The sequence below is a fragment of the Leucopleurus acutus genome (assembly GCF_964270905.1).
Source record: "Leucopleurus acutus genome assembly, chromosome: 6".
In the NCBI taxonomy this organism is placed as follows: domain Eukaryota; kingdom Metazoa; phylum Chordata; class Mammalia; order Artiodactyla; family Delphinidae; genus Leucopleurus; species Leucopleurus acutus.
Genome location: NC_139149.1, coordinates 64,585,926 through 64,608,685, shown reverse-complemented (window position 1 = coordinate 64,608,685; position 22,760 = coordinate 64,585,926). Strand labels below are relative to the sequence as shown.

Here is a 22,760-nt window from a genome sequence, read left to right as displayed (position 1 = left end):
AGTAGTGGGATTGCTGGATCATATGGTAATTCTATTTTTAGTTTTTCAAGGAACCTCCATACTGTTCTCCATAGTGGTTGTATCAATTTACATTCCCACCAACAGTGCAAGAGGGTTCCCTTTTCTCCAAATCCACTCCAGCATTTGTTGTTTGTAGATTTTCTGATGATGCCCATTCTAACTGGTGTGAGGTGATACCTCATTGTAGTTTTGATTTGCATTTCTCTAATAATTAGTGATGTTGAGCAGGTTTTCATGTGCTTCTTGGCCATCTGTATGCCTTCTTTGGAGAAATGTCTATTTAGGTCTTCTGCCCCTTTTTGGATTGGGTTGTTTGTTTCTTTAATATTGAGCTGCATGAGCTGTTTATATATCTTGGAGTTTAATCCTTTGTCCGTTGATTTGCTTGCAAATATTTTCTCCCATTCTGAGGGTTGTCTTTTCATCTTGTTTATGGTTTCCTTTGCTGTGCAAAAGCTTTTAAGTTTCATTAGGTCCCATTTGTTTATTTTTATTTTTATTTCTATTACTCTAGGAGGTGGATCAAAAAAGATGTTGCTGTGATTTATGTCAAAGAGTGTCCTTCCTATGTTTTCCTCTAAGAGTTTTATACTGTCCGGTCTTACATTTAGGTCTCGAATCCATTTTGAGTTTATTTTTGTGTATGGTGTTAGGGAGTGTTCTAATTTCATTCTTTTACATGTAACTGTCCAGTTTTCCCAGAACCACATATTGAAGAGTCTGTCTTTTCTCCATTGCATATCCTTGCCTCCTTTGTCATAGATTAGTTGACCATAGGTGCGTGGGTTTATCTCTGGGCTTTCTATCTTGTTCCATTGATCTATGTTTCTGTTTTTGTGCCAGTACCATATTGTCTTGATTACTGTAGCTTTGTAGTATAGTCTAAAGTCAGGGAGTCTGATTCCTCCAGTTCCGGTTTTTTCCCTCAAGACTGCTTTGGCTATTCAGGGTCTTTTGTGTCTCCATACAAATTTTAAGATTTTTTGCTCGAGTTCCATAAAAAAATGCCATTGGTAATTTGATAGGGATTGCATTGAATCTGTAGATTGCTTTGGGTAGTATAGTCATTTTCACAATATTGCTTCTTCCAATCCAAGAGCATGGTATATCTCTCCATCTGTCTGTATCATCTTTAATTTCTTTCATCAGTGTCTTATAGTTTTCTGCATACAGGTCTTTTGTCTCTCTAGGTAGGTTTATTCCTAGGTATTTTATTCTTTTTGTTCCAATGGTGAATGGGAGTGTTTCCTTAATTTCTCTTTCAGATTTTTCATCATTAGTGTATAGGAATGCAAGAGATTTCTGTGCATTAATTTTGTATCCTGCAACTTTACCAAATTCATTGATTAGCTCTAGTAGTTTTCTAGTGGCATTTTTAGGATTCTCTATGTATAGTATGTCATCTGCAAACAGTGACAGTTTTATTCTTCTTTTCCAATTTGTATTCCTTTTTTTTCTTTTCCTTCTCTGATTGCCATGGCTAGGATTTCCAAAACTATGTTGAATAATAGTGGTGAGAGTGGACATCCTTGTCTTGTTCCTGATCTTAAAGGAAATGCTTTCAGTTTTTCACCATTGAGAATGATGTTTGCTGTGTGTTTGTCATATGTGGCCTTTATTATCTTGAGGTAGGTTCCCTCTGTGCCTGCTTTCTGGAGAGTTTTTATCGTACATGGGTGTTGAATTTTGTCAAAAGCTTTTTCTGCATCTATTGAGATGATCATATGGTTTTTATTCTTCAGTTTGTTAATATGGTGTATCACATTGATTGATTTGCATATATTGAAGAATCCTTGCATCCCTGGGATAAATCCCACTTGATCATGATGTATGATCCTTTTAATGTGTCGTTGGATTCTGTTTGCTAGTATTTTGTTGAGGATTTTTGCATCTATATTCATCAGTGATGTTGGTCTGTAATGTTCTTTTTTTGTAGTATCTTTGTCTGATTTTGGTATTAGGGTGATGGTGGCCTCATAGAATGAGTTTGGGAGTGTTCCTTCCTCTGCAATTTTTGAAAGAGTTTGAGAGGGATGGGTGTTAGCTCTTCTCTAAATGTTTGATAGAATTCACCTGTGAAGCCATCTGGTCCTGGACTTTTGTTTGTTGGAAAATTTTTAATCACAGTTTCAATTTCATTACTTTTGATTGGTCTGTTCATATTTTCTATTTTTCCTGGTTCAGTCTTGGAAGGTTATACCTTTCTAAGGGTTTGTCCATTTCTTCCAGGTTGTCCATTTTATTGGCATAGTGTTGCTTGTAGTAGTCTCTTAGGATGCTTTGTATTTCTGTGGTGTCTGTTGTAACTTCTCCTTTTTCATTTCTGATTTTATGGATTTGAGTCCTCTCCCTCTTTTACTTGATGAGTCTGGCTAATAGTTTATCAATTTTGTTTATCTTCTCAAAGAATCAGCTTTTAGTTTTATTGATCTTTGCTATTGTTTTCTTTGTTTCTATTTCATTTATTTCTGCTCTGATCTTTATGATTTTTTTCCTTCTACTAACTTTGGGTTTTGTTTGTTCTTCTTTCTCTAGTTCCTTTAGGTGTAAGTTTAGATTGTGTATTTGAGATTTTTCTTGTTTCTTGAGGTAGGCTTGTATAGCTATAAACTTCCCTCTTAGAACTGCTTTTGCTGCATCCCATACGTTTTTGATCGTCTTGTTTTCATTGTCATTTGTCTCTAGGTATTTTTTGATTTCCTCTTTGATTTCTTCAGTGATCTCTTGGTTATTTAGTAATGTATTGTTTAATTTCCATGTGTTTGTGTTTTTTACATTTTTTTCCCTCTAATTCATTTCTAATCTCATAGCATTGTGGTCAGAAAAGATGCTTCATATGATTTCAATTTTCTTAATTTTGCTGAGGCTTGATTTGTGACCCAGGATCTGATCTATCCTGCAGAATGTTCTGTGCACACTTGAGAAGAAAGTGTAATCTGCTGTTTTTGGATGGAATATCCTATAAATATCAATTAAATCTCTCTGGTCTATTGTGTCATTTAAAGCTTCTGTTTCCTTATTTATTTTCATTTTGGATGATCTGTCCATTGGTGTAAGTGAGGTGTTAAAGTCCCCCACTATTATTGTGTTACTGTCGATTTCCTCTTTTATAGCTGTTAGCAGTTGCCTTATGTATTGAGGTGCTCCTATGTTGGGTGCATATATATTTATAATTGTTACATCTTCTTCTTGGATTGATCCCTTGATCATTATGTAGTTTCCTTCCTTGTCTCTTGTAACAGTCTTTATTTTAAAGTCTATTTTATCTGATATGAGGATTGCTACTCCAGCTTTCTTTTGATTTCCATTTGCATGGAATATCTTGTTCCATCCCCTCACTTTCAGTCTGTATGTGTCCCTAGATCTGAAGTGGGTCTCTTGTAGACAGCATATAGATGGGTCTTGTTTTTGTATCCATTCAGCAAACCTGTGTCTTTTGGTTGGAGCATTTAATCCATTCATGTTTAAGGTAATTATCGATATGTATGTTCCTATGACCATTGTCTTAACAGTTTGGGGTTTGTTTTTGTAGGTCCTTTTCTTCTCTTGTGTTTCCCACTTAGAGAAGTTCCTTTAGCATTTGTTGTAAAGCTGGTTTGGTATTGCTGAGCTCTCTCAGCTTTTGCTTGTCTGTAAAGCTTTTGATTTCTCCATCGAATCTGAATGAGATCCTTGCTGGGTTGAGTAATCTTGGTTGTAGGTTCTTCCCTTTCGTCACTTTAAGTATTTCATTCCATTCCCTTCTGGCTTGTAGAGTTTGTGCTGAGAAATCAACTGTTAACCTTATGGGAGTTCCCTTGTATGTTATGTGTCATTTTTCCCTTGCTGCTTTTAATAATTTTTCTTTGTCTTTATTTTTTGCCAATTTGATTACTATGTGTCTCGGCGTATTTCTCCTTGTGTTTATCCTGTAAGGGTAAAGGGACTCACTGCCCTTCCTGGACTTGGGTGACTCTTTCCTTTCCCATGTTAGGGAAGTTTTCGACTATAATCTCTTCAAATATTTTCTCTGGTCCTTTCTCTCTCTCTTCTCCTTCTGGGAACCCTATAATGTGAATGTTGTTGCATTTAATGTTGTCCCAGTGGTCTCTTAGGCTGTCTTCACTTCTTTTCATTCTTTTTTTCTTTGTTCTGTTCTGCAGCAGTGAATTCCACTATTCTGTCTTCCAGGTCACTTATCCATTCTTCTGCCTCAGTTATTCTGCTCTTGATTGCTTCTAGTGTAGTTTTCATTTCAGTTATTGTACTGTTCATCTCTGTTCATTTGGTCTTTAATTCTTCTAGGTCTTTGTTAAACATTTCTTGCATCTTCTCGATCTTTGCCTCCATTCTTTTTCCGAGGTCCTGGATCATCTTCACTGTCATTATTCTGAATTCTTTTTCTGGAAGGTTGCCTATCTCCACTTCATTTAGTTGTTTTTCTGGGGTTTTATCTTGTTCCTTCATCTGGTACATAGCCCTCTGCCTTTTCATCTTGTCTATCTTTCTGTGAATGTGCTTTTTGTTCCACAGGCTACAGGATTATAGTTCTTCTTGCTTCTGCTGTCTGCCCTCTGGTGGATGAGGCTAAGAGGCTTGTGCAAGTTTCCTGATGGGAGGGACTGGTGGTGGGTAGAGCTGACTGTAGCTCTGGTGGGCAGAACTCAGTAGAACTTTAATCTGCCTGACTGCTGATGGGAGGGGCTGGGTTCCCTCCCTGTTGGTTGTTTGGCCTGAGGCAACCCAACACTGGAGCCTACCCGGGCTCTTTGGTGGGGCTAATGACAGACTCTGGGAGGGCTCACGCCAAGGAGTACTTCCCAGAACTTCTGCTGCCAGTGTCCTTGTCCCCACATTGACCCACAGCCACCCCCCGCCTCTGCAGGAGACCCTCCGACACTAGCAGGTAGGTCTGGTTCAGTCTTCCCTGGGTTCACTGCTCCTTCCCCTGGGTCCCAATGCACACACTACTTTGTGTGTGCCTCCAAGAGTGGAGTCTCTGTTTCCCCCAGTCCTGTCTAAGACCTGCATTCAAATCCCACTAGACTTCAAAGTCTGATTCTCTAGGAATTCCTCCTCCCGTTGCCGGGCCCCCAGGTTGGGAAGCCTGACATGGGGCTCAGAACCTTCACTCCAGTGGGTGGACTTCTGTGGGATAAGTGTTCTCCAGTCTGTGAGTCACCCACCCAGCAGTTATGGGATTTGATTTTACTGTGATTGCACCCCTCCTACCATCTCATTGTGGCTTCTCCTTTGTCTTTGGATGTAGGGTATCTTTTTTGGTGAGTTCCAGTGTCTTCCTGTCGATGATTGTCCAGCAGCTAGTTGTAATTCTGGTGTTCTCACAAGAGGGAGTGAGAGCACCTCCTTCTACTCTGCCATCTTGGTTCCTACTCGCTAGTTTTATTATTATTTATTATTACTCCTACTTTGAAAAAAGCCAAATATATCTAGGATGCCCAAATTTCATGACTCTTTCCATTTTAAAAATTTTCTTTTTTGCTGAGACCTTCCAGTGCTTGCCTACTGGTAACAAAATAATAGAGATTTTTCTTCATCCTTTAAGGGTGTCTCTTTTAGACTTTATGGAATGTTCATCTTCTCAGGTCTGTTTTTGATGGGTCTTTCTGCCTAACCACTATGCATATTTCCCTCACTTCCTGTCTCAGTAGGTAACCACAATCTCAGATCAAACCCTTTATGATGACTGTTTCTCAGGACAGTCTTTTTCTCATTTGACTGAACATGTCAAAACCTTATCTTTGCTTCCATAGCATGACAGGCAAATGGTTAAAAAGAGTATAACTAAAATTGTAAATTTTCAAACATTATAACCCATCTATAAGCTGGATTTTTCTAGAATCATGTTTCCTTCTTAAAAATGAAATTATATAAGATCAGATGTGGCATGCCCAAAAGAAAAGTATAATGTTATTTAGATAAATATAAAATTAGTCACTAATATAGTCAATATTGTGTTTGCAGGTAAATAAAAATATCCACTTGTTCCAGTGATTTAAAGATCCTTTTCCTTTCACGTTACAGATCTAAAAGTGTCTTGGTACAGCAAAGACAAGAAAATCAAGCCATCTCGGTTCTTTAAAATGACTCAGTTTGAAGACACTTACCAGCTGGAAATTGCTGAAGCTTTTCCAGAAGATGAAGGAATTTATACTTTTGTTGCTAGTAATGCTGTAGGTCAAGTATCAAGCACAGCCACTTTGAGACTGGAAGGTACAGTAAAACAACTTTAAGTACCACATTTAAATATGGATCTAATCTCACAATGTCAGTAACAAATCACTAAGGATTTCACGTAAATCATCGTTGGTCCTACCATTCTCTTAATGTGACTAATTGTTTCCATGTTATATGTGATGTTCTCGCTTTTCAGTTACCCCTTCTCATTATGAATCCCAAACCATCATTTTTTATTTTGCCCTGCTTTGTCTCCATAGAATTTTGTAATGTGTTGCTCTCATCATCAGCTTTCATGCTTCCTGATCAGCATGTATCAGAATGGGGAGAAATATGCTAAAGGACTAGATAGATCTGTTTTCTCATCTGACTAGGATGCAAATTCTAAAAGAAATGTTTTTAAATCTAAGAGTGTTACCATCCCACCATTGTACTGACACAATTCTGATTTCACAGAAGCTACAGTGGGTGATTTCAGGTCTGTACACCAGCTGGATGTGTTTACTGTCATTCAAAGAATGCCTGAGGGTTGAGGGGCTCCACTGTAAGATGGTTTAACATCTCTGTTACTTGGGGCTCTTCAGCTGCAATCAGAAACACTTCCTCAGTATCAGGGTGGGGGGCACTTTGATTCAAAATGAGATAGTATTTTTATAGAATCAGGCTGTTTTTCCTGAGCTAAATTAGTCTCTGTAATATTAAGCATATACAAATACATAAAGAGTTAGGGCAACTTCTGCTTTTTTCCTTGATTTTAAACACTTATAATAACCAGAGGTTTTCTTAATAATCAGTGTAGTGTGGTTTACAAAAAAGAAAAGCTGGTTTGACAACCAGAGGGAAAAAAATAACAACAGAAGACAAGAATACCTAAACTGAATTGCATACTCCACGACCGCCTTCATGCACAATGTAGTGAAGTTCCTTAGACTAGTTATGTCTCAGCATGTTCGTCTGGAAAATGGAAGGGAACTTGTGTGACTTTGAATCAGTGTGTGTATGTAGTGACATACGTTGACAAGGCATCAGGATTGGTCTGGATTCTAGTTCACCACTGAAATTTACAACAGATCTGTAGACAACTCCCAGTAAGTTCTGGTTTCAGTGCAGGGTAAGACATTAAAGGTTGGCATGCTTCTTTTCAGGATTTAGCAAACTTGAAGAAGTTACATCAGACTCTCAATGGCATGTCTCTTCGTCAGTTTCATTTAAGAAGGAGCCCCTTGGCCAAAAGCCCATCTTCATCCAGCCTCTGTCAAGCCTCAGGGTGCACAGCGGGGAGACAGTCAGATTCCATGCCAGGGTTTCTGGCATTCCCAAGCCAGAAATCCAGTGGTTGCATAACCAGCAACCAATTCTACCAACAAAAGATGTAGTTTTCCATTTTGAGGAGTCCACAGGCATGGCTTTAATGCTTATAGTTGATGCTTACTCAGAGCATGCCGGCCAGTACTCTTGCAAAGCAGCCAATAGCGCTGGGGAAGCCATTTGTGCAGCTATACTCACAGTGACTCCAAAAGGTAAAGAAAGCCTGGCTTGCTTCAAAGACTTTGATCTGCTGCATCCCTCCTACTCCCACCGTTACTAATGAGAGTCTCTGCTGTGTGTCTTGGTGCATATTGTGGTCGGTCCATAATTTATTAACAAAGTAACACCCAGGTGCCCCTAAGTCCTCAATTATAGTTTAACCAGTGTACTTTAAATCTCACTGAAGTACATGTTCTGGGCATTACACTAGTTATTATTTGGTTAGGCATCGACTTTGCTTGACATTTTTACTTTTCTAAACAGCATCTCATCATTGCATCATTAATGATTTATTTGCTACATATTTTTGATAAAGTATATGATGGAGGGAGGACAAATGATATCCCGAATAGAGTCAGAAAAAAAGAGGGAGCGGCTATGTCATTCTGGATAGCTGCAATGACAACAAAAAGAAGGAAGCAGATACTGTATGGCATCCTCATGAGCCTTCATCATCCATCCATCACTGGATCACTGGGAATGAATTTTCTTTTGTGTCACCCTGACATCCTGGAGCACACTGCATCTGGCATGCTGCTTCCAAGTAACAGTGACGTCTTTCATCTTCATCTTCCATGCCATTTTATGTTACTAACCTAGCCAGGTGACAAAGCTTAGATCCTAATGTTCTTTTCTTTTTCTTGTCACTTGATCGTACAGTGCAAGCCCTAGCTAGGCAAAGTTCTGGAAAAAATGTAAGAGAGTCCACCAAGTCCCAGGCAGTGGCAGATTCCTGTTTCACAAAGCAGGAGAGCAAAATATCCCAAAGCGAAATTAAGTCATTTCAAGGATCATCATATGAATACGAATTTCAGGTTTTTGAAGGTGTATCTCAAAGTTCCGCCCACACAGCTACATCCATTCGAGATGTAGAGTTGCACCATACGGCATCCCTTTCAAAAATTGCAGAAGGCACTGAGTTATCTGAGAAATGCACTGAAGAGCCAGTGGATGAAGCACCAAGGATTCTCCTGCATCTTCAGGACCTCTCTGTAAAGTGCGGTGACACGGCTCAGTTCCTCTGTGTTTCAGAAGAACCTCCCATTGACGTAACCTGGACTCATGAAGGTGTAAAGATAGAGGAATCTAAGAGAGTGAAGCAGTCACAAAATGGCAATGCTCAGTTGCTTACCATATGTAATGTTCAGCTGGTAGACCAAGGATTGTACAGCTGCATGGTCCACAATGAGTACGGAGAGAAGACAACATCAGCAGTACTAAGAGTAGAAGGTGGTTATTTGATATTTAGCTCTGACTTGCTTCATTTCATCCTCATCGCTTTATGCAGCTTTTCCATCATGCAGATTGAATCAATGAATATATTAAATAGAATACCCTTAAATTAGCACTCTATTCATAAATGACTTATGCAAGTCAGCCAAGTTGTTGGCCAAACTTAAGAACATGTAACTTTCCAGTCTAGATTCAAGGAAGTTTAACTTTCACATCTGAGTTCAGGAAGTCAAGGTTTGTTTCGTATGTGCTCTTTTTTCTAATACTTACCAAATGTGCCACCTAGGAAGTGTACCAAAGAAGGTTCAGATGTTAGAGTTCATCAAGTGTTTATTGAGTATTTATTATTGTGCCTGACACTGTCTGGACCAAAATTAGTAGTCTTTAGATATTTCTCAATAAATGCTGCTGCTTTATAGTCTCAGATCCTCGCAGAATTGTAGAATTATCTCACAGCAAGATCATTATTTTTGTTGTTATTGTGCTTGATTCACCACTGTGTCTAGAAGGGGCACAAATATATTTGGGCAAAGGTTAACTTCTTCCTTCCTTCTATGGACTTTCTTCTTGGATGCTAATAAAATGAGAAAAGTATTCTTCAGGTACTAGAAGCCTGTGCTGTGTGTCTGCAGCAAAGGACCTTCACTGAATCCCATGGAGGGAAGCTGGTGGAAGAAGTTTAGGCATCTCCAGGGGTTTGTGGAGAGCTGCGGCCTCTAGCTCTTCCCTGATCCGGCCATATTATTGTTGAGGCGTCAGAGATGAACGGGGGCAATACAGTGCTGTGTGCACGGCCATCTCTGCATTGAATTTTGAGATAGATTCATTAATTCACTTAATGTATCTGCAATCCTCACTCACCAAAAGGAGAATTTGTTTTTTTCTTAATCTGACATTTTGGTCTATAGCTATTTCTGATTAATTTTTAAAGCCTAAGAAAGGGATAGCTCAAGAACTGAGGTCTAATTATGCAAATTAGGTAGAAAATTCCACCATCCAGAAAGTTGACCTTCAGTTTCACCATAGCTGCTGGCTAGCACAGTAATCACACAAGAAACTGTCTATCTGGAGGCGTTGTCTACAAGTCACGTAGGTGACAACTGTGATGGTTTCCGCAGCAAGATAATTGGGAGCTGGTGTGTTGTGGAGGTGGGAGAAATGTAGGTCTTTCAACTCGCTTCCTGAAGAACCTAGTGCCCTAGGACAGTGCTTCATCATCGTGTTCCCAGAGTGGATTTGAGCTGGACATTTTTGCCTCAGGATTTCCAGTTCACTCAGTTCCAACAATTATATTATTAAAATGTTCTTGGTGTCTGAGCATTTTTTTTTTCCCTTGGGAAGTCCAGACTGCCTTACTGAAGAAAGTTAAAAGAGAAGCCACTTTTCAGTGTTTGAAGAGTGAAGGATCAGGCACAGTTATCTAATTATCTAATATAGGCCAGTCTTTATCTGCTCCTCTTCGATTTGGGCCTAATAATTTTACATAGGCTAGTTATCCATGAAAATCAGGTAGGAATGTGAACCCCCGTAAGTCTGTTTGAGTAGAGTTCTTATGTGCGTAGTAAGCATAGATATATCCTAGTTTGGGGACTAATGTGCTGCTTACCCTCTCATCCTAATGACATTCCATCGTCTCTAAATTCCACGTGTGTTTTACTCTTACAAACACAACTAATTTATTCCTTTTCCAAACTTTATTCTTACCTAGCAAAAGAATTGCAAACCAGACCACTTACCAAAATTACCCTTAGTTCAGACACTAAAAGTATTAAAACACTCAAAGAGTCCCAAATTAAAACAACCCGTGAAGTAAAGAGAGCATCGTCAAAGAAAACATCAAGTCTGTCAGTAACTTCATGCCAAAGACCACAAGGAACTGAGAAGCCAGGGCGGCAAGCACACTGACTTGTGTCACACAGACGGGAGAATGAGAGTGTTACCTGAGCACCTGCTTTCTCTGAAGCCACCCAGAGACGATTGTGTCTAAAGGCTGTGACTTTTCCTTATGTAATAAAAGTAATTTTGAGTTGAGGACTCTTTGTTCTGCTCTTTAACATATAATTGGACTTTGCGTGAAGTTTTAAAGGTGGTTCAAATCAAAGGAGTGTTTACTAGCAGAAAACTCAATTCTGCAGGGAAGTCTGAGAATGGCCCTCAGTTAAAAGTGGCAAGTTAGAAAATGCATGTTCCTTCTAAATGTGATTTCATCTCCTAGCAAGTAGTCAGTCAACAAGACATTAAAAAAGAAATATTCCTTTTGTTTGTGGATTGCTTTTCTCAGTGCATGTAAAAGGCATGGGGAATTGTGGAAGTAAAAGTGGAAATTTCATAGAGAACCTAAAATAAAAATGTTTAAAAATCTTTCATCATTGTCATGTACTTTATCAGCTCATTGATCTGTTTGGCATGGATTTTGGGGGGTGCATTTGGGGGATGTAGTTTTCTATTATAGTAAAGAGAAAATTGTAATTGTATGAATCATGAATTGAGGCAGAAAGTACATGGAATTAATCATGAAAATCTCTTGTTTTTGCATTCTAGCTCCTGAATCAATGTTGCATGAGCAGATTGAGATGGAGATGAAAGGTATGGTTATACTGAATATGAGATTTAAGTAGAAATTCTGAAGGATTAATAGAATCCTTGAGCTGCCTTCTGTTAGTAGTATTGAGAAAAATGACATAGATGTACAAATATATCTCTTACAGTATATATTACCGTGTTGCATGCCTGGTTTAGTATGCTGATAGTTACATGCATTTCACAGTAATTTGTTTTATGGTAATTTAAAATCTTATATTTAAAATTTATCAGCCATAATCAACTTCATGTTTGCAGCCATTTTCAAAAGCGTGTATTAGAAAAGGTTGTCATCTTAATGCATGAAATCATGAACTAGAAGTTTGTTTTCAAAATCACTGTGAATTAAATTGAACAAGAGACAATAACCTAGCTGTCATTCTCAGAATGCAACATCATGAATGAATTATCATTGAGGCGCTTTTTTATTTAGGGTGTGTGAAAATGTTACATTCCCATTCTGGTTTACACTTCATGCACATACATCATTTTAACATTGATATGTCTCTTACACTGGCTTGCAGATAGCTGCCTTATGTGATCCTTATTGCCTGCTTTTCTTTGCATAACATCGTGACTTTATGGCTGTATTAGTTCGAATAAACGCCTTCTCATTTTATTTTATTTTATTTTATTTTATTTTAGCTAATCATTTATGGTTATAGTTCTCGTATATATATATCTTAAATAGTTAATTCTCCAAAAATATAATAATTTAATCTATAATCAAAAGGATCAGAAAGGGCGTTTATTCCACTCTCTGCAAGTCAGGTAAGATTTTCCTCTTAGCCATCAAAAGGACAGTTTTCCTGCTCTCAAAACAAATACGCACAGGAACACGTTATTTTGAAATTCATTTTTGCTTGTTCAAGAAGAAATTTCAGCAGTTTGAAGAAAAGACCAGACAACGAACGATTTTCGTGTCAGAATCTTTTAAACAGAGCATGGTGTTGCGTTTATTCGAACAAATATGGTGAGTGAAATTTTTTATGGATTTGTGAGAATCTGTAGCATGCACTTTATTTCATTTCCTATTTTGCAATTTCATTTATTTTCAACTTTTTCAAATACTATGGAAAATAGTAAAATGCTTTATAATTGAACTTTTTTTCAGAATTGTTCTCTGAGGAAGCATCTGAACATTCAGAAAGAGATACCCGTGTTGCCTTCTCAGATTCTGAAGACATAGATCACAGCTCCATGGCTGCTAAAAGATATGCAAGTAGAATATCATCTACAAGCTCCTGGCCCAAATATTTCAAGCCTTGTTTTACCCAAAAGCTTATGTTTAAATATGTTTTCGAGGGTGAACCTGTTGTTTTTACATGTAGATTAATTGCCTGTCCAACTCCAGAAATGACTTGGTTTCATAACAATCGACCTATCCCAACAGGTCTTCGACGGGTTATAAAAACAAAGAGTGATTTACATCATCACTCTTCCAGCTTAGAGGTTAAAAGGGTCCAAGACAGAGATACTGGAAGTTATAGATTATTAGCAATTAATAGTGAAGGGTCTGCTGAGTCAACTGCATCGTTGCTTGTTATTGAAAAAGGGCAAGATGAGAAATATTTAGAATTTCTGAAAAGGGCAGAACAGACACATGGAAATATGGAGGCTTTAGCTGAAAGGAGAGAAGATAGATTAAAGGTTGACCTGAGGTTTACTGGCTCTCCCTTTAACAAGAAACAAGACGTGGAACAACAGGGAATCATGCGAACTATACACTTTAAGACAGTAAGTCCTGGCAGGAAAACAGATTTAATGTACGATGAAGAATATTTAGAAAGCAAATCTGACACAAGGGGATGGCTTAATGTAGGTGAAAGTTTCCTGGATGAGGAGACCAAAATGAAGTTGCAGCATTTACGGGAGGCTAGAAAAATGTTAATGGAGAAAAAGAAATTATCTTTGTTAGATATGTCATCTGAAATAAGTTCAAGAACTTTGAGAAGTGAAGACAGTGATAAAGACGTTCTGTTCTCTCGAGAGGAAATAAAAAGCAGGTCTGTATCTGATCTAGCTGACAATAGGGATAAGGTAGATAATTCAACTGAGGGTATTGTCCAAGATCCACAGGTCCTTCCTAATCTAATGGATCAAAATGTAGAATCTGGAGAACCTCCCACAAGCTTTCAAACTACTGTTGATGAGGAAATTCTCCAGACTGAAATGAGAATGAGCCAAGAGGCATTCCTAAGAGAAAGACTATCAAGGGACCATTTATATGGTAGGATTCTAGTAAATGAGAATATCCAAGCAAGAGAACAACTTGAAAAACTTATGACCCAAACGGAAATTGTAGAGTCATCTAAAGATATCACAAATGTAAGTAAGAATGAGGAAATATATGAGACCCCTGAAAAGGTGTCTCAAGTTACTATACCATACACCAGTGAATCTTTTGGTGCAGTTGTAAATATTCAAGAAAGTGAAGCATTAGATATTGACCAAATAAGAAAAGATGATTTGAGAGAATTTCAACACTCCACTTCCACAAAAGTCGATGAATTCAAAACTGAACAGGAAGAAAAAAGCACAAGATTTTTCGAAAATTCTTTCCAGAAACATCCACAACGTTGCCCACCTTCATTTCTTCAAGAAATTGAACCTCAAGAAGTTTATGAAGGTGATAGCTGTGAATTTGTGTGTCATTTTCAAGGATATCCTCAACCCATAGTGACATGGTATAACAATGATGTACCAATCCCATGTAATCGAGGCTTTATCACTCAGACTTTCAAAAACTATTCAACGTTAACCTTTTCTTCTGTCCATCCTCAAAATGAAGGTTTCATTACCTGTGTGCTGTTTAACCAATACGGAACAGTAAAAACAACCGGTGTACTTAAAGTGAAGTCAAAACAAAGGCATGATGTCGAAGCACATAGGGTCCCAGTGTTGCATGACTACACTGATGAAGAAGAGGAGCTGACATTGGTGTTTGACCAAGCAAAAGGCGTTCCTCCATCTCTGAGACAGGAAGGCCAAACAAATCTCCATATGTTAAAAGCTAACCCACCAGTTCCTCCCTCTGCAGACATAGAACTTCTTTCCTTTCCTGTAGAAATTCAGATAACGGCAGCTACTCCTACCCCAGAACAGGATAAAGAGTCAAGAGAGTTGTTTCAACCGGAGGAGTTGGAACCTAAAGCAACACCTCAAGATGAGGCTACTCGGTCACCAAAGCACAAATTTATATTTTCATCTGATATTACTAACGAGCCGCCAGAAGTGTTACAAGAAATGCCAAAGCATGCCAGTTGTAGAGAAGGGGATTCCATAGTCCTTGAATGTTCACTGTCTGGTGAGCCTAAACCAGCTGTGACATGGTTCCACAATGGAGTCCTTTTAAAGCAGAACAAGAAGTTCCAGTTTGAAGAAGTTAATTGTAGCCACAGGTTATATATTAATGATGTTAATTCTCAAGATTCTGGAAAATATGAATGTGTTGCTGAAAACAGTTCAGGAATGGTTGAGAGTGTTTCAGATCTAACAGTGGAACCTGTCACTCACAGGGAATATAGTCAATTAGAAAATATGAGTGGAATTTATGCCAAATATTCCAAAGATCAACACATTCAGGGAGAATCTGTAAGGGCACACTTTCATGATTATCCAACCGGTCCTTTTACTCCCCAATCCAATATAAAAGAATATTCTGTAAGAGAATATTTTCAAAGCCTTGAGACAATTGAACAGATAGACCAGAAAGTCCAGGTTTCTTGCACATCTTCTAGAGAAAAACTGCCCATATTTATGCAGGGTGCTTCTACATCCATAACAATCAACAAGCCTCTCCGAGCTGAACTCATACAATGTCAGGATGAAGAGAAAGAGGAACATGTAAATGAAAAGTCAAAGCTACACCAAGCAGAGGGAACTGTCTATCCATCTGTTGATGATTTCAGTGAAGTTAAAATTAGGAAAGAGGTAAGAAATGATTTGGGGAAACTTGGTGGACCAGAAAGGGAAAACGTGCAAGAATATGCCCAAAGTGACTATTTATCAAATATCCACTCTGAGAGAACTTCTGATGGTTACAATACAAAAGAATCGTCCATCATTGTATATGAAGAACCCTTTGGGGAAGGGAGATACTACCCAGGAAAAAAGGTGAGGCATAGAATCATTGCATTTGAAAAGTTACAACATATAGAAAAAGGCGTTCTAGAAAAAAGACCTACCAAGAAATCATTTGTGAATCCTCCTCAAAAGAAGCTTGATGACAAAGACTTTCCCTTAAAGCAAAGAAAATCAAGATCAAGTAACCTAAACACAAATATGCATCAGGCAGAGGAAATGCCTCCAAACACTGAACAAGATTCATCTAACATTGTAATGAATTTAAAGCTGCTTTCCTCTCAAACTCATAAGGTACTTAAAGTACAAGAGAGGGAACAACAGAAGGAAGTAGGTCTTATAGATCAATCTGCAGTTGCTGGAAGGGCTGAACATGAAGCACCTATTACATTTGACCTAAAGCAATTTCATGCTCAAATAGAAAATGCGGATGTAAAATTTCAGGAAGTTAGACTAGATAGTGATCAATCAGAAGAAGCTTATTTTCAAACCCAGCATCCTGCTTCTGAAACAACCGAGGCTGAGAGCATTGTATTTGATCTGAAGCAAATGTATTCTCATTTAGGAGACCCAGCTAAGGAGTTTCAAGAGCAAGAAACTAGGCAACAGCAGGAAACACCATATAAAGAGGAAGTTCCTAGCACTGAAACATTACAATCTGATACACAGAATACCTCTCAAAGCGCACAAAGTAACATATTTACCAATCCAGAGATTTCTTCCAGTAAGGAGTTTTTAGATAGGACTGTGAGGGAGAAAAGTGGTAGTGATGAAAATGCCTCTTATTTGGAAAAACATAAGCAGGAACAAAATTTAGAAATTTTAAATACTGATATTTCTCTTAAGACTATTTCTGAAGAGATCCATAGTGAACCGTGTGCCCTACTTTCAACCTCATCCACAGATGTAGGAAAAACTGATATTTCTGAGGAAAATGGGGATAGGAGTTTCATTTCACATGTGAAAAAAGCAAGTGAGGAAAAGCTTATAGAGGTTTGTAAAAAGGAGGAGGAGCATTCTTTGGAACCAGAGTTGGAGTCATTTCAAAAGCAAGATGGAGGGACACAGGGATATGCTGCTGGAATTTTGGGAGACCACATAAGTGAGGTTCAGGAAGCAGACACATGCCGCAGAAAAATTTCCCTGAGTCAGCACTTTCCATTCTTAATGACTGAGGAACAACGGAATCCAAATGATCAAATAAGTGAGAAAATGGATGCTCCTGGAAAAGAAAAATGTTATGAAGAAATTCAAGTTCAGAATGAAACTTCTTTCTCCAGTACTGAAAAAGAAAATATAGAAACTTGTTTTTCTGAAAATCCTCCTAAGTTGGATGAGGCACATACAACGGAGGTAATGGAATGTGAGACCTCCCTAACACAGTACTTACTGGCTGCTGGAAAGCATGAAGTTCCTGAGACTGCAGACACCAAGCACAAGGCAGATCTTGTCCACAGTGAATCAGTCACATCAATGGAGGTTGAAGAAGTAACTTTCAGCACTGTGTATGAGTACTACAACCAACAACAGGAATCACTGGGACGCCCATTTTCTCCTGAATCTGATATTTCAATTGATGTGGGAAGTACAAGCAGTGAAGCACTCTCTGAGCTAGATCAGTTTTATACCCCACCATCCTCTGTTGAACATCTTGAAACTCCAAAGTCTCCTGATTTGTATCTTACTCCTGTAGACACAGCTAAAAAATCCTCAACAAATTTGGGAGGTAAGACTATTGAAAGGACCACACCTTTAGAGGAAGCTACTGAAAGGTACTCAACACCTTCCGAAGGCAAGTTAGCAGAAAGGTGTTCCACACCCTCAGGAGAGACCCTGGAGAGATACTCCACACCTCCAGGAGAGACCCTGGAGAGATACTCCACACCTCCAGGAGAGACCCTGGAGAGATATTCCACACCTCCAGGAGAGACCCTGGAGAGATACTCCACACCTCCAGGAGACACCCTGGAGAGATATTCCACACCTCCTGGAGAGACCTTAGAGAGGTATTCCGTGCCCTCAGGGGAGACACTAGAGAGATATTCTAGACCTTTAGGAGGAGAAACTGTTGAAAGATATTCTGTTCCTACTGGAGGACCAAACCCCACTGCAATCTTTAAAAGGTGCCCATCAAAACTAGAAAGGGAGGACAGTCCATCAAGTGAACATTTCCACACACCTACAGAAGAGAGAAGCTCAGCTTATGAATTATGGCGTTCTGATTCCTTTGGCACGCCCAATGAAGCCATTGAACCAAAAGACAATGAAATGCCTCCATCTTTTATTGAACCTCTGACCAAAAGGAAGATCTATGAAAACACAACCTTGGGCTTCATTGTTGAAGTTGAGGGCCTTCCAGTTCCTGGTGTGAAATGGTATCGAAATAAATCTTTGCTAGAGCCAGATGAAAGAATCAAAATAGAAAGGGTGGGTAATGTGTGTTCTTTGGAAATTGCTAACATTCAAAAAGGAGAGGGAGGCGAGTACATGTGCCATGCTGTAAACATCATAGGGGAAGCAAAGAGCTTTGCACATGTAGACATTGTGCCCCCAAAAGAGAGAGCAGTGGCCCTTCCGCCTCCAGTAACACATCAGCATGTCATGGAGTTCGATTTGGAAAACACTGGGTCATCAAGAACCCCTTCTCCTCAAGAAATTGTCCTGGAAGTTGAATTAAGTGAAAAAGATGTTAAAGAATTTGAGAAGCAAGTGAAAATAGTCACAGTTCCTGAATTTACTCCTGATCATAAAAGCATGGTTGTGAGTCTGGATGTTCTTCCATTGAATTTAGCAGATCCAAGTATGGCTTCAAGGGAGGAAGAAGACAAAGATTTAAAAATTGACTTAGAAGTATTTGAAATGCCTCCTCGCTTTATAATGCCTATTTGTGATTTTAGAATTCCAGAAAACTCAGACGCTGTGTTCAAATGTTCAGTCATAGGCATCCCAACTCCTGAAGTGAAATGGTATAAAGAATATATGTGTATTGAGCCAGATGACGCTAAATATGTGATTAGTGAGGAGAAGGGAAGTCACACCCTTAAGATTCGCAACGTCTGTCTTTCCGATAGTGCAACGTACCGGTGCAGAGCTGTGAATTATGTAGGGGAGGCTATCTGTCGGGGATTCCTCACCATGGGAGATTCCGAAATGTTGGCTCTGCTGTCAAAGAAAAGTAAAGTGACATTGAGCAGTGTGAAGGAAGAATTAGTCTTAAGGAGCAAATATGCAGACAGCTTTTTTGAATTTCAGGTGGAGGAAGGGCCTCCCAGGTTTATCAAAGGTATTTCTGACTGTTCAGCACCGTTAGGGACAGCAGCTTATTTCCAGTGTTTAGTCCGTGGCTCTCCGAGGCCCACGGTTTACTGGTACAAAGATGGGAGATTGGTGCAAGGAACAAGGTTCAGTGCCGAGGAAAGTGGCATAGGGTTCCACAACCTGTTCATAACAAGCTTAGTGAAGGAGGACGAAGGTGAGTACAGGTGTGTAGCTACGAACAAATCGGGCATGGCTGAGGCCTGTGCAGTGCTCACCCTAATTTAAAGCTCCTCATGCAAGGTGTTAGTGTCCCCATAATGATGAGAATGGACTTGAATGCTTTCACACTTTCCAGATTATATAGTTCTAATAAATCTCCAAATACATCTACTCTATTTGAACAAATTACATTGAAAAACCCCAGGGAAAACAGTTTCTCTATGTGGAAATCTCATGTTTGTAATACATGTAGATATTCTATTATCTAAACTGTGGAATTATCACCTGTGTCAACTCTGCTGTGAATCATCAAACACTATTAAACATCTCCTTGGCTACCTAATCGTTGGTACTTCTACTTTACCCTCCTTCTACTCCATAAAGTCCTTCAGCAGAATGCATTCTCTTTTAGCAGATAAACTGTGTATGTCAAGTAAAATGTGAAATGGAAGACCATATCAGATGACCACACAGACAAATTGGTAAGGTAAAATCTCTCTGCTCTAAGTCATTTTGGAAACGATAACTCTTTTGCACCCAAATACATGCTTATTTATTCAGACTTAGAACAAACCAAGCAGCAACAGAAACTAGCTTTGCCCAATTGGTAACTAACTCTATAATCTGTTTTACCTTGCAATCTTCATATTTATTTTCAGCTCTTTAAAAAATATTTTCATTATTAATATCCCTCTTCTTAAGTGTTTTAACTCTTGCTGCTTTTGAAGGGACCAATGGTGATCTCTTGGCGGGTAGAGTTCACCTAGACATTTGCAGAATATGCAAATAAATATCTTTCCACTTTTGGAACTACCTCATTTTCTCAATTTCTGAGATAGCATTAAGTGTAAAATGTAGCATTAATTTGATACTGGACTGGGGTTGGGACAAGAAACTACTATATTACATTTATATATAAATTTTAAACTGCAGTACAATTTCAGAATCTTTAAAATTAGAAAAAGATGGTGGGACATCTCTAGTATTGAAGCAATATGGTAATTTGTATTTCAGATTATATACAAATAACAAGATAATTAGCTTTCCTGTCCTTTTCTCTGAATTTTATTTTTAAAACTAGAAATTAATAAGCATTCAAATTTAAGATGTATAAACATATATGTTTCTAAAGTGGCTGTTTTTGTTTTTCAAAATTATAATTATAGTAAGTTCACAAAATCCTTAACGTACCTATGTGCCACTGTGAACTAAATCTTCTCATATAAGCTGTAATAAACGTAAAGAAACTTAGTTTTTTCTTACCTGAAAACGAAGGGTTAGACCAAAAGACCACAGAGGTGATTGTTCATCTATGATTCTGTGTCATCCCAGTGGTAACTTTTCTTAATATAATTCGGAATACATTTCAGTTTTGCAACAGATGACAAGAGGAATAATAGAATATAGTAATTTGATTGTGAGACTTCTCTTCCTCCAACTCTGTAAATTACTCACTGTCATCTAATGGCTATTTTCTCCCCTGCATTGAGCAATTTTTACATAATATGATCATATTAAATACATTAATTTTACTTTAATACTAAAACATTAATCATTTAATTTAAATTTAATTTTCAAGAGAATCCATATATCCAATCATGTTTATTATGCTTCTTTCATCTGTCAAATTTTTTATTCCCACAATGGGACTTCCCTAAAAGCCTTTCAAATTAAAGAAGAAACTGGGAGAATGTGTAGGATATAGACAGACCAGTCAGGCTTACACCCCACCCACCCCACCCCCCAAAGAACATTCGCTTTGCTTTCTTTGAGTCACCATAACTTATCAAGATAGATACACTATTGTGAAACAATCATTTCTGTTTCAACCAGTGAGCAGACAATATCTGTGATCATAATTATAGATATGATATATATCTATATACCACATCATAATATATATTATTATATATTATATTATATATATAATATAATATATAATAATATATATATCATATATCACATCATAAATCCCTGAAATAAAACTAATTCTATAGTTTAGGGACTTAAGGATTTATTCTACTCTGAGTCACATAATGGATGTTTAAATAAATTAGAAATTCAGGTCATGACAAACATGATAAGCACACTTTACCCAAACATTATACAGCATAACAATAGTTCAAACCTGTTCTTAAAAAAAAGAAAGAAAAGAAAAAAAAGTTTTAATGCCATATTGGATTGGCAGTAAGGGCTGAAAACTATACTTTTATGCTTATAAAAAGGTGGGCTTTATTTGATTTTGCTCATTAGAATTCTGTTAGTCTTAAATTCATTGCACTTGAGAATATTCAGAATAAAAGTGACTGAATAAAGAAAAATAAGCCTTGCCCACCCTTGGCTTACTTATTAATTGTTGTAGATAATTAAATGGAATTTTTTATTTTCTGACTCAACGGCATATAACTTAAAAGCCTGAAATATGAATTTTTCTGATGCTGGATAAAGAATTCATTGTTTTATGCATAGTAGAGTTTAAACATAATTATTAGCTGCTATTACTACATGTATTTTAAACTACACCTTTCATGTTTCAGGACTCTTGAATTTCATCTGGTATCTTTCATATAGTTAATATACCATGTTTAGAAGAAAGGAAAAACAATTGAAAATATTTCAACATGTTAGTGAGTAGGGGTATTTTCGCTATACTGACATTCACTCCCTTTACAGATATTTTGGGAGTTCAAGTGAAAAGGGAAAACTGACACGAGTGATACATTATAGATTAAATGTTAAGTGGTCACCATTAGTATGTGAAATTAATCAATGTTTTTACAGCTTACTAACTGAAATAATAATAACTGAGTTTGTATTCTACATGCTATAGGTAAGTTTTACCAATATACTTATATAAGCCAACAGATACTGGAGTCCTGTCTTTTACTGCTAATACATTTGAATTAAAGCATAAGACTATTCCACGTGATGCAAGTAAACTAATACAATAGTAAAACTGCTCTAGGTAAGGTAATAAAACTATTATTAACCAGAGCTGTTCTATTTACCTAATAGCTTTAATGAAAAGCTAATTCCTTGTTATCAAATTACGTCTTTCATCCTGTCCATGATACTGTTTAAAGAGTATCTGTTATTCACTGTTTGTTTTCCTGTTCAATAATACTGTGTAGGTATTTCTCATGCAATAAACTATAATTAAATTCTTAATGTTGGAGTTTTCTCTCATTTCTGATTCTCCCATTTTCTTAACATAAGCCTCATTATAAAAGCTTTGTTGAAGTAATAGGGCAATTTACACAGGCAAAGGAAGGCTTGCATTTCTAGTAACTGAAAACAGTTATAAGCAGTAACTAGAACATAGATGTTTTAGTTTGAAAATAAACAGTCTTCAATTTGACAATGAAGATCACTCTTAAACTCAAGAAAATTCTAAATGTAAATAACAATTCTGGATCTTTTTAGAAATTTATTTAAATGATCCTGAATTCTTTTTTAATTAATTAATATTTAGTGGAATTTTTATTTAAAAGTTGTGTTTTAAAGAAAAACATTTGGATCCTGAATTATTTGATTAGCAATATTTAGCCAGCCAGCAGTTTCTCAAACTTTAGAATTGGGACTGTATCACAAAGGAAAACGCATAAGAACATCTTTAAAATGTATAAACTCTAACACAAATGAAATGGACTGAAAGTTGCATC

General features: G+C 37.5%; 2 protein-coding genes across 2 annotated transcripts in view; both read left to right on the top strand.

Moving 5' to 3' along the window:
- TTN (titin) overlaps positions 1-22,760 on the top strand; it is a 279,002-nt gene that overhangs the window by 46,768 nt on the left and 209,474 nt on the right. The window contains exons 42-44 of the mRNA XM_082841571.1: positions 6,046-6,234; positions 8,386-8,958; positions 11,500-11,544. Coding sequence (XP_082697697.1) covers positions 6,046-6,234; positions 8,386-8,958; positions 11,500-11,544 — 807 coding nt within the window. The remainder of the gene's footprint in view (positions 1-6,045; positions 6,235-8,385; positions 8,959-11,499; positions 11,545-22,760) is intronic.
- On the top strand, positions 12,895-19,164 carry LOC309962966 (uncharacterized protein; the record flags this gene model as incomplete). The annotated part of the gene is made up of 1 exon (XM_082841071.1): positions 12,895-19,164. The coding sequence occupies one exon, from the start codon at positions 12,895-12,897 to the stop codon at positions 19,162-19,164; it is 6,270 nt and encodes a 2,089-aa protein (XP_082697197.1).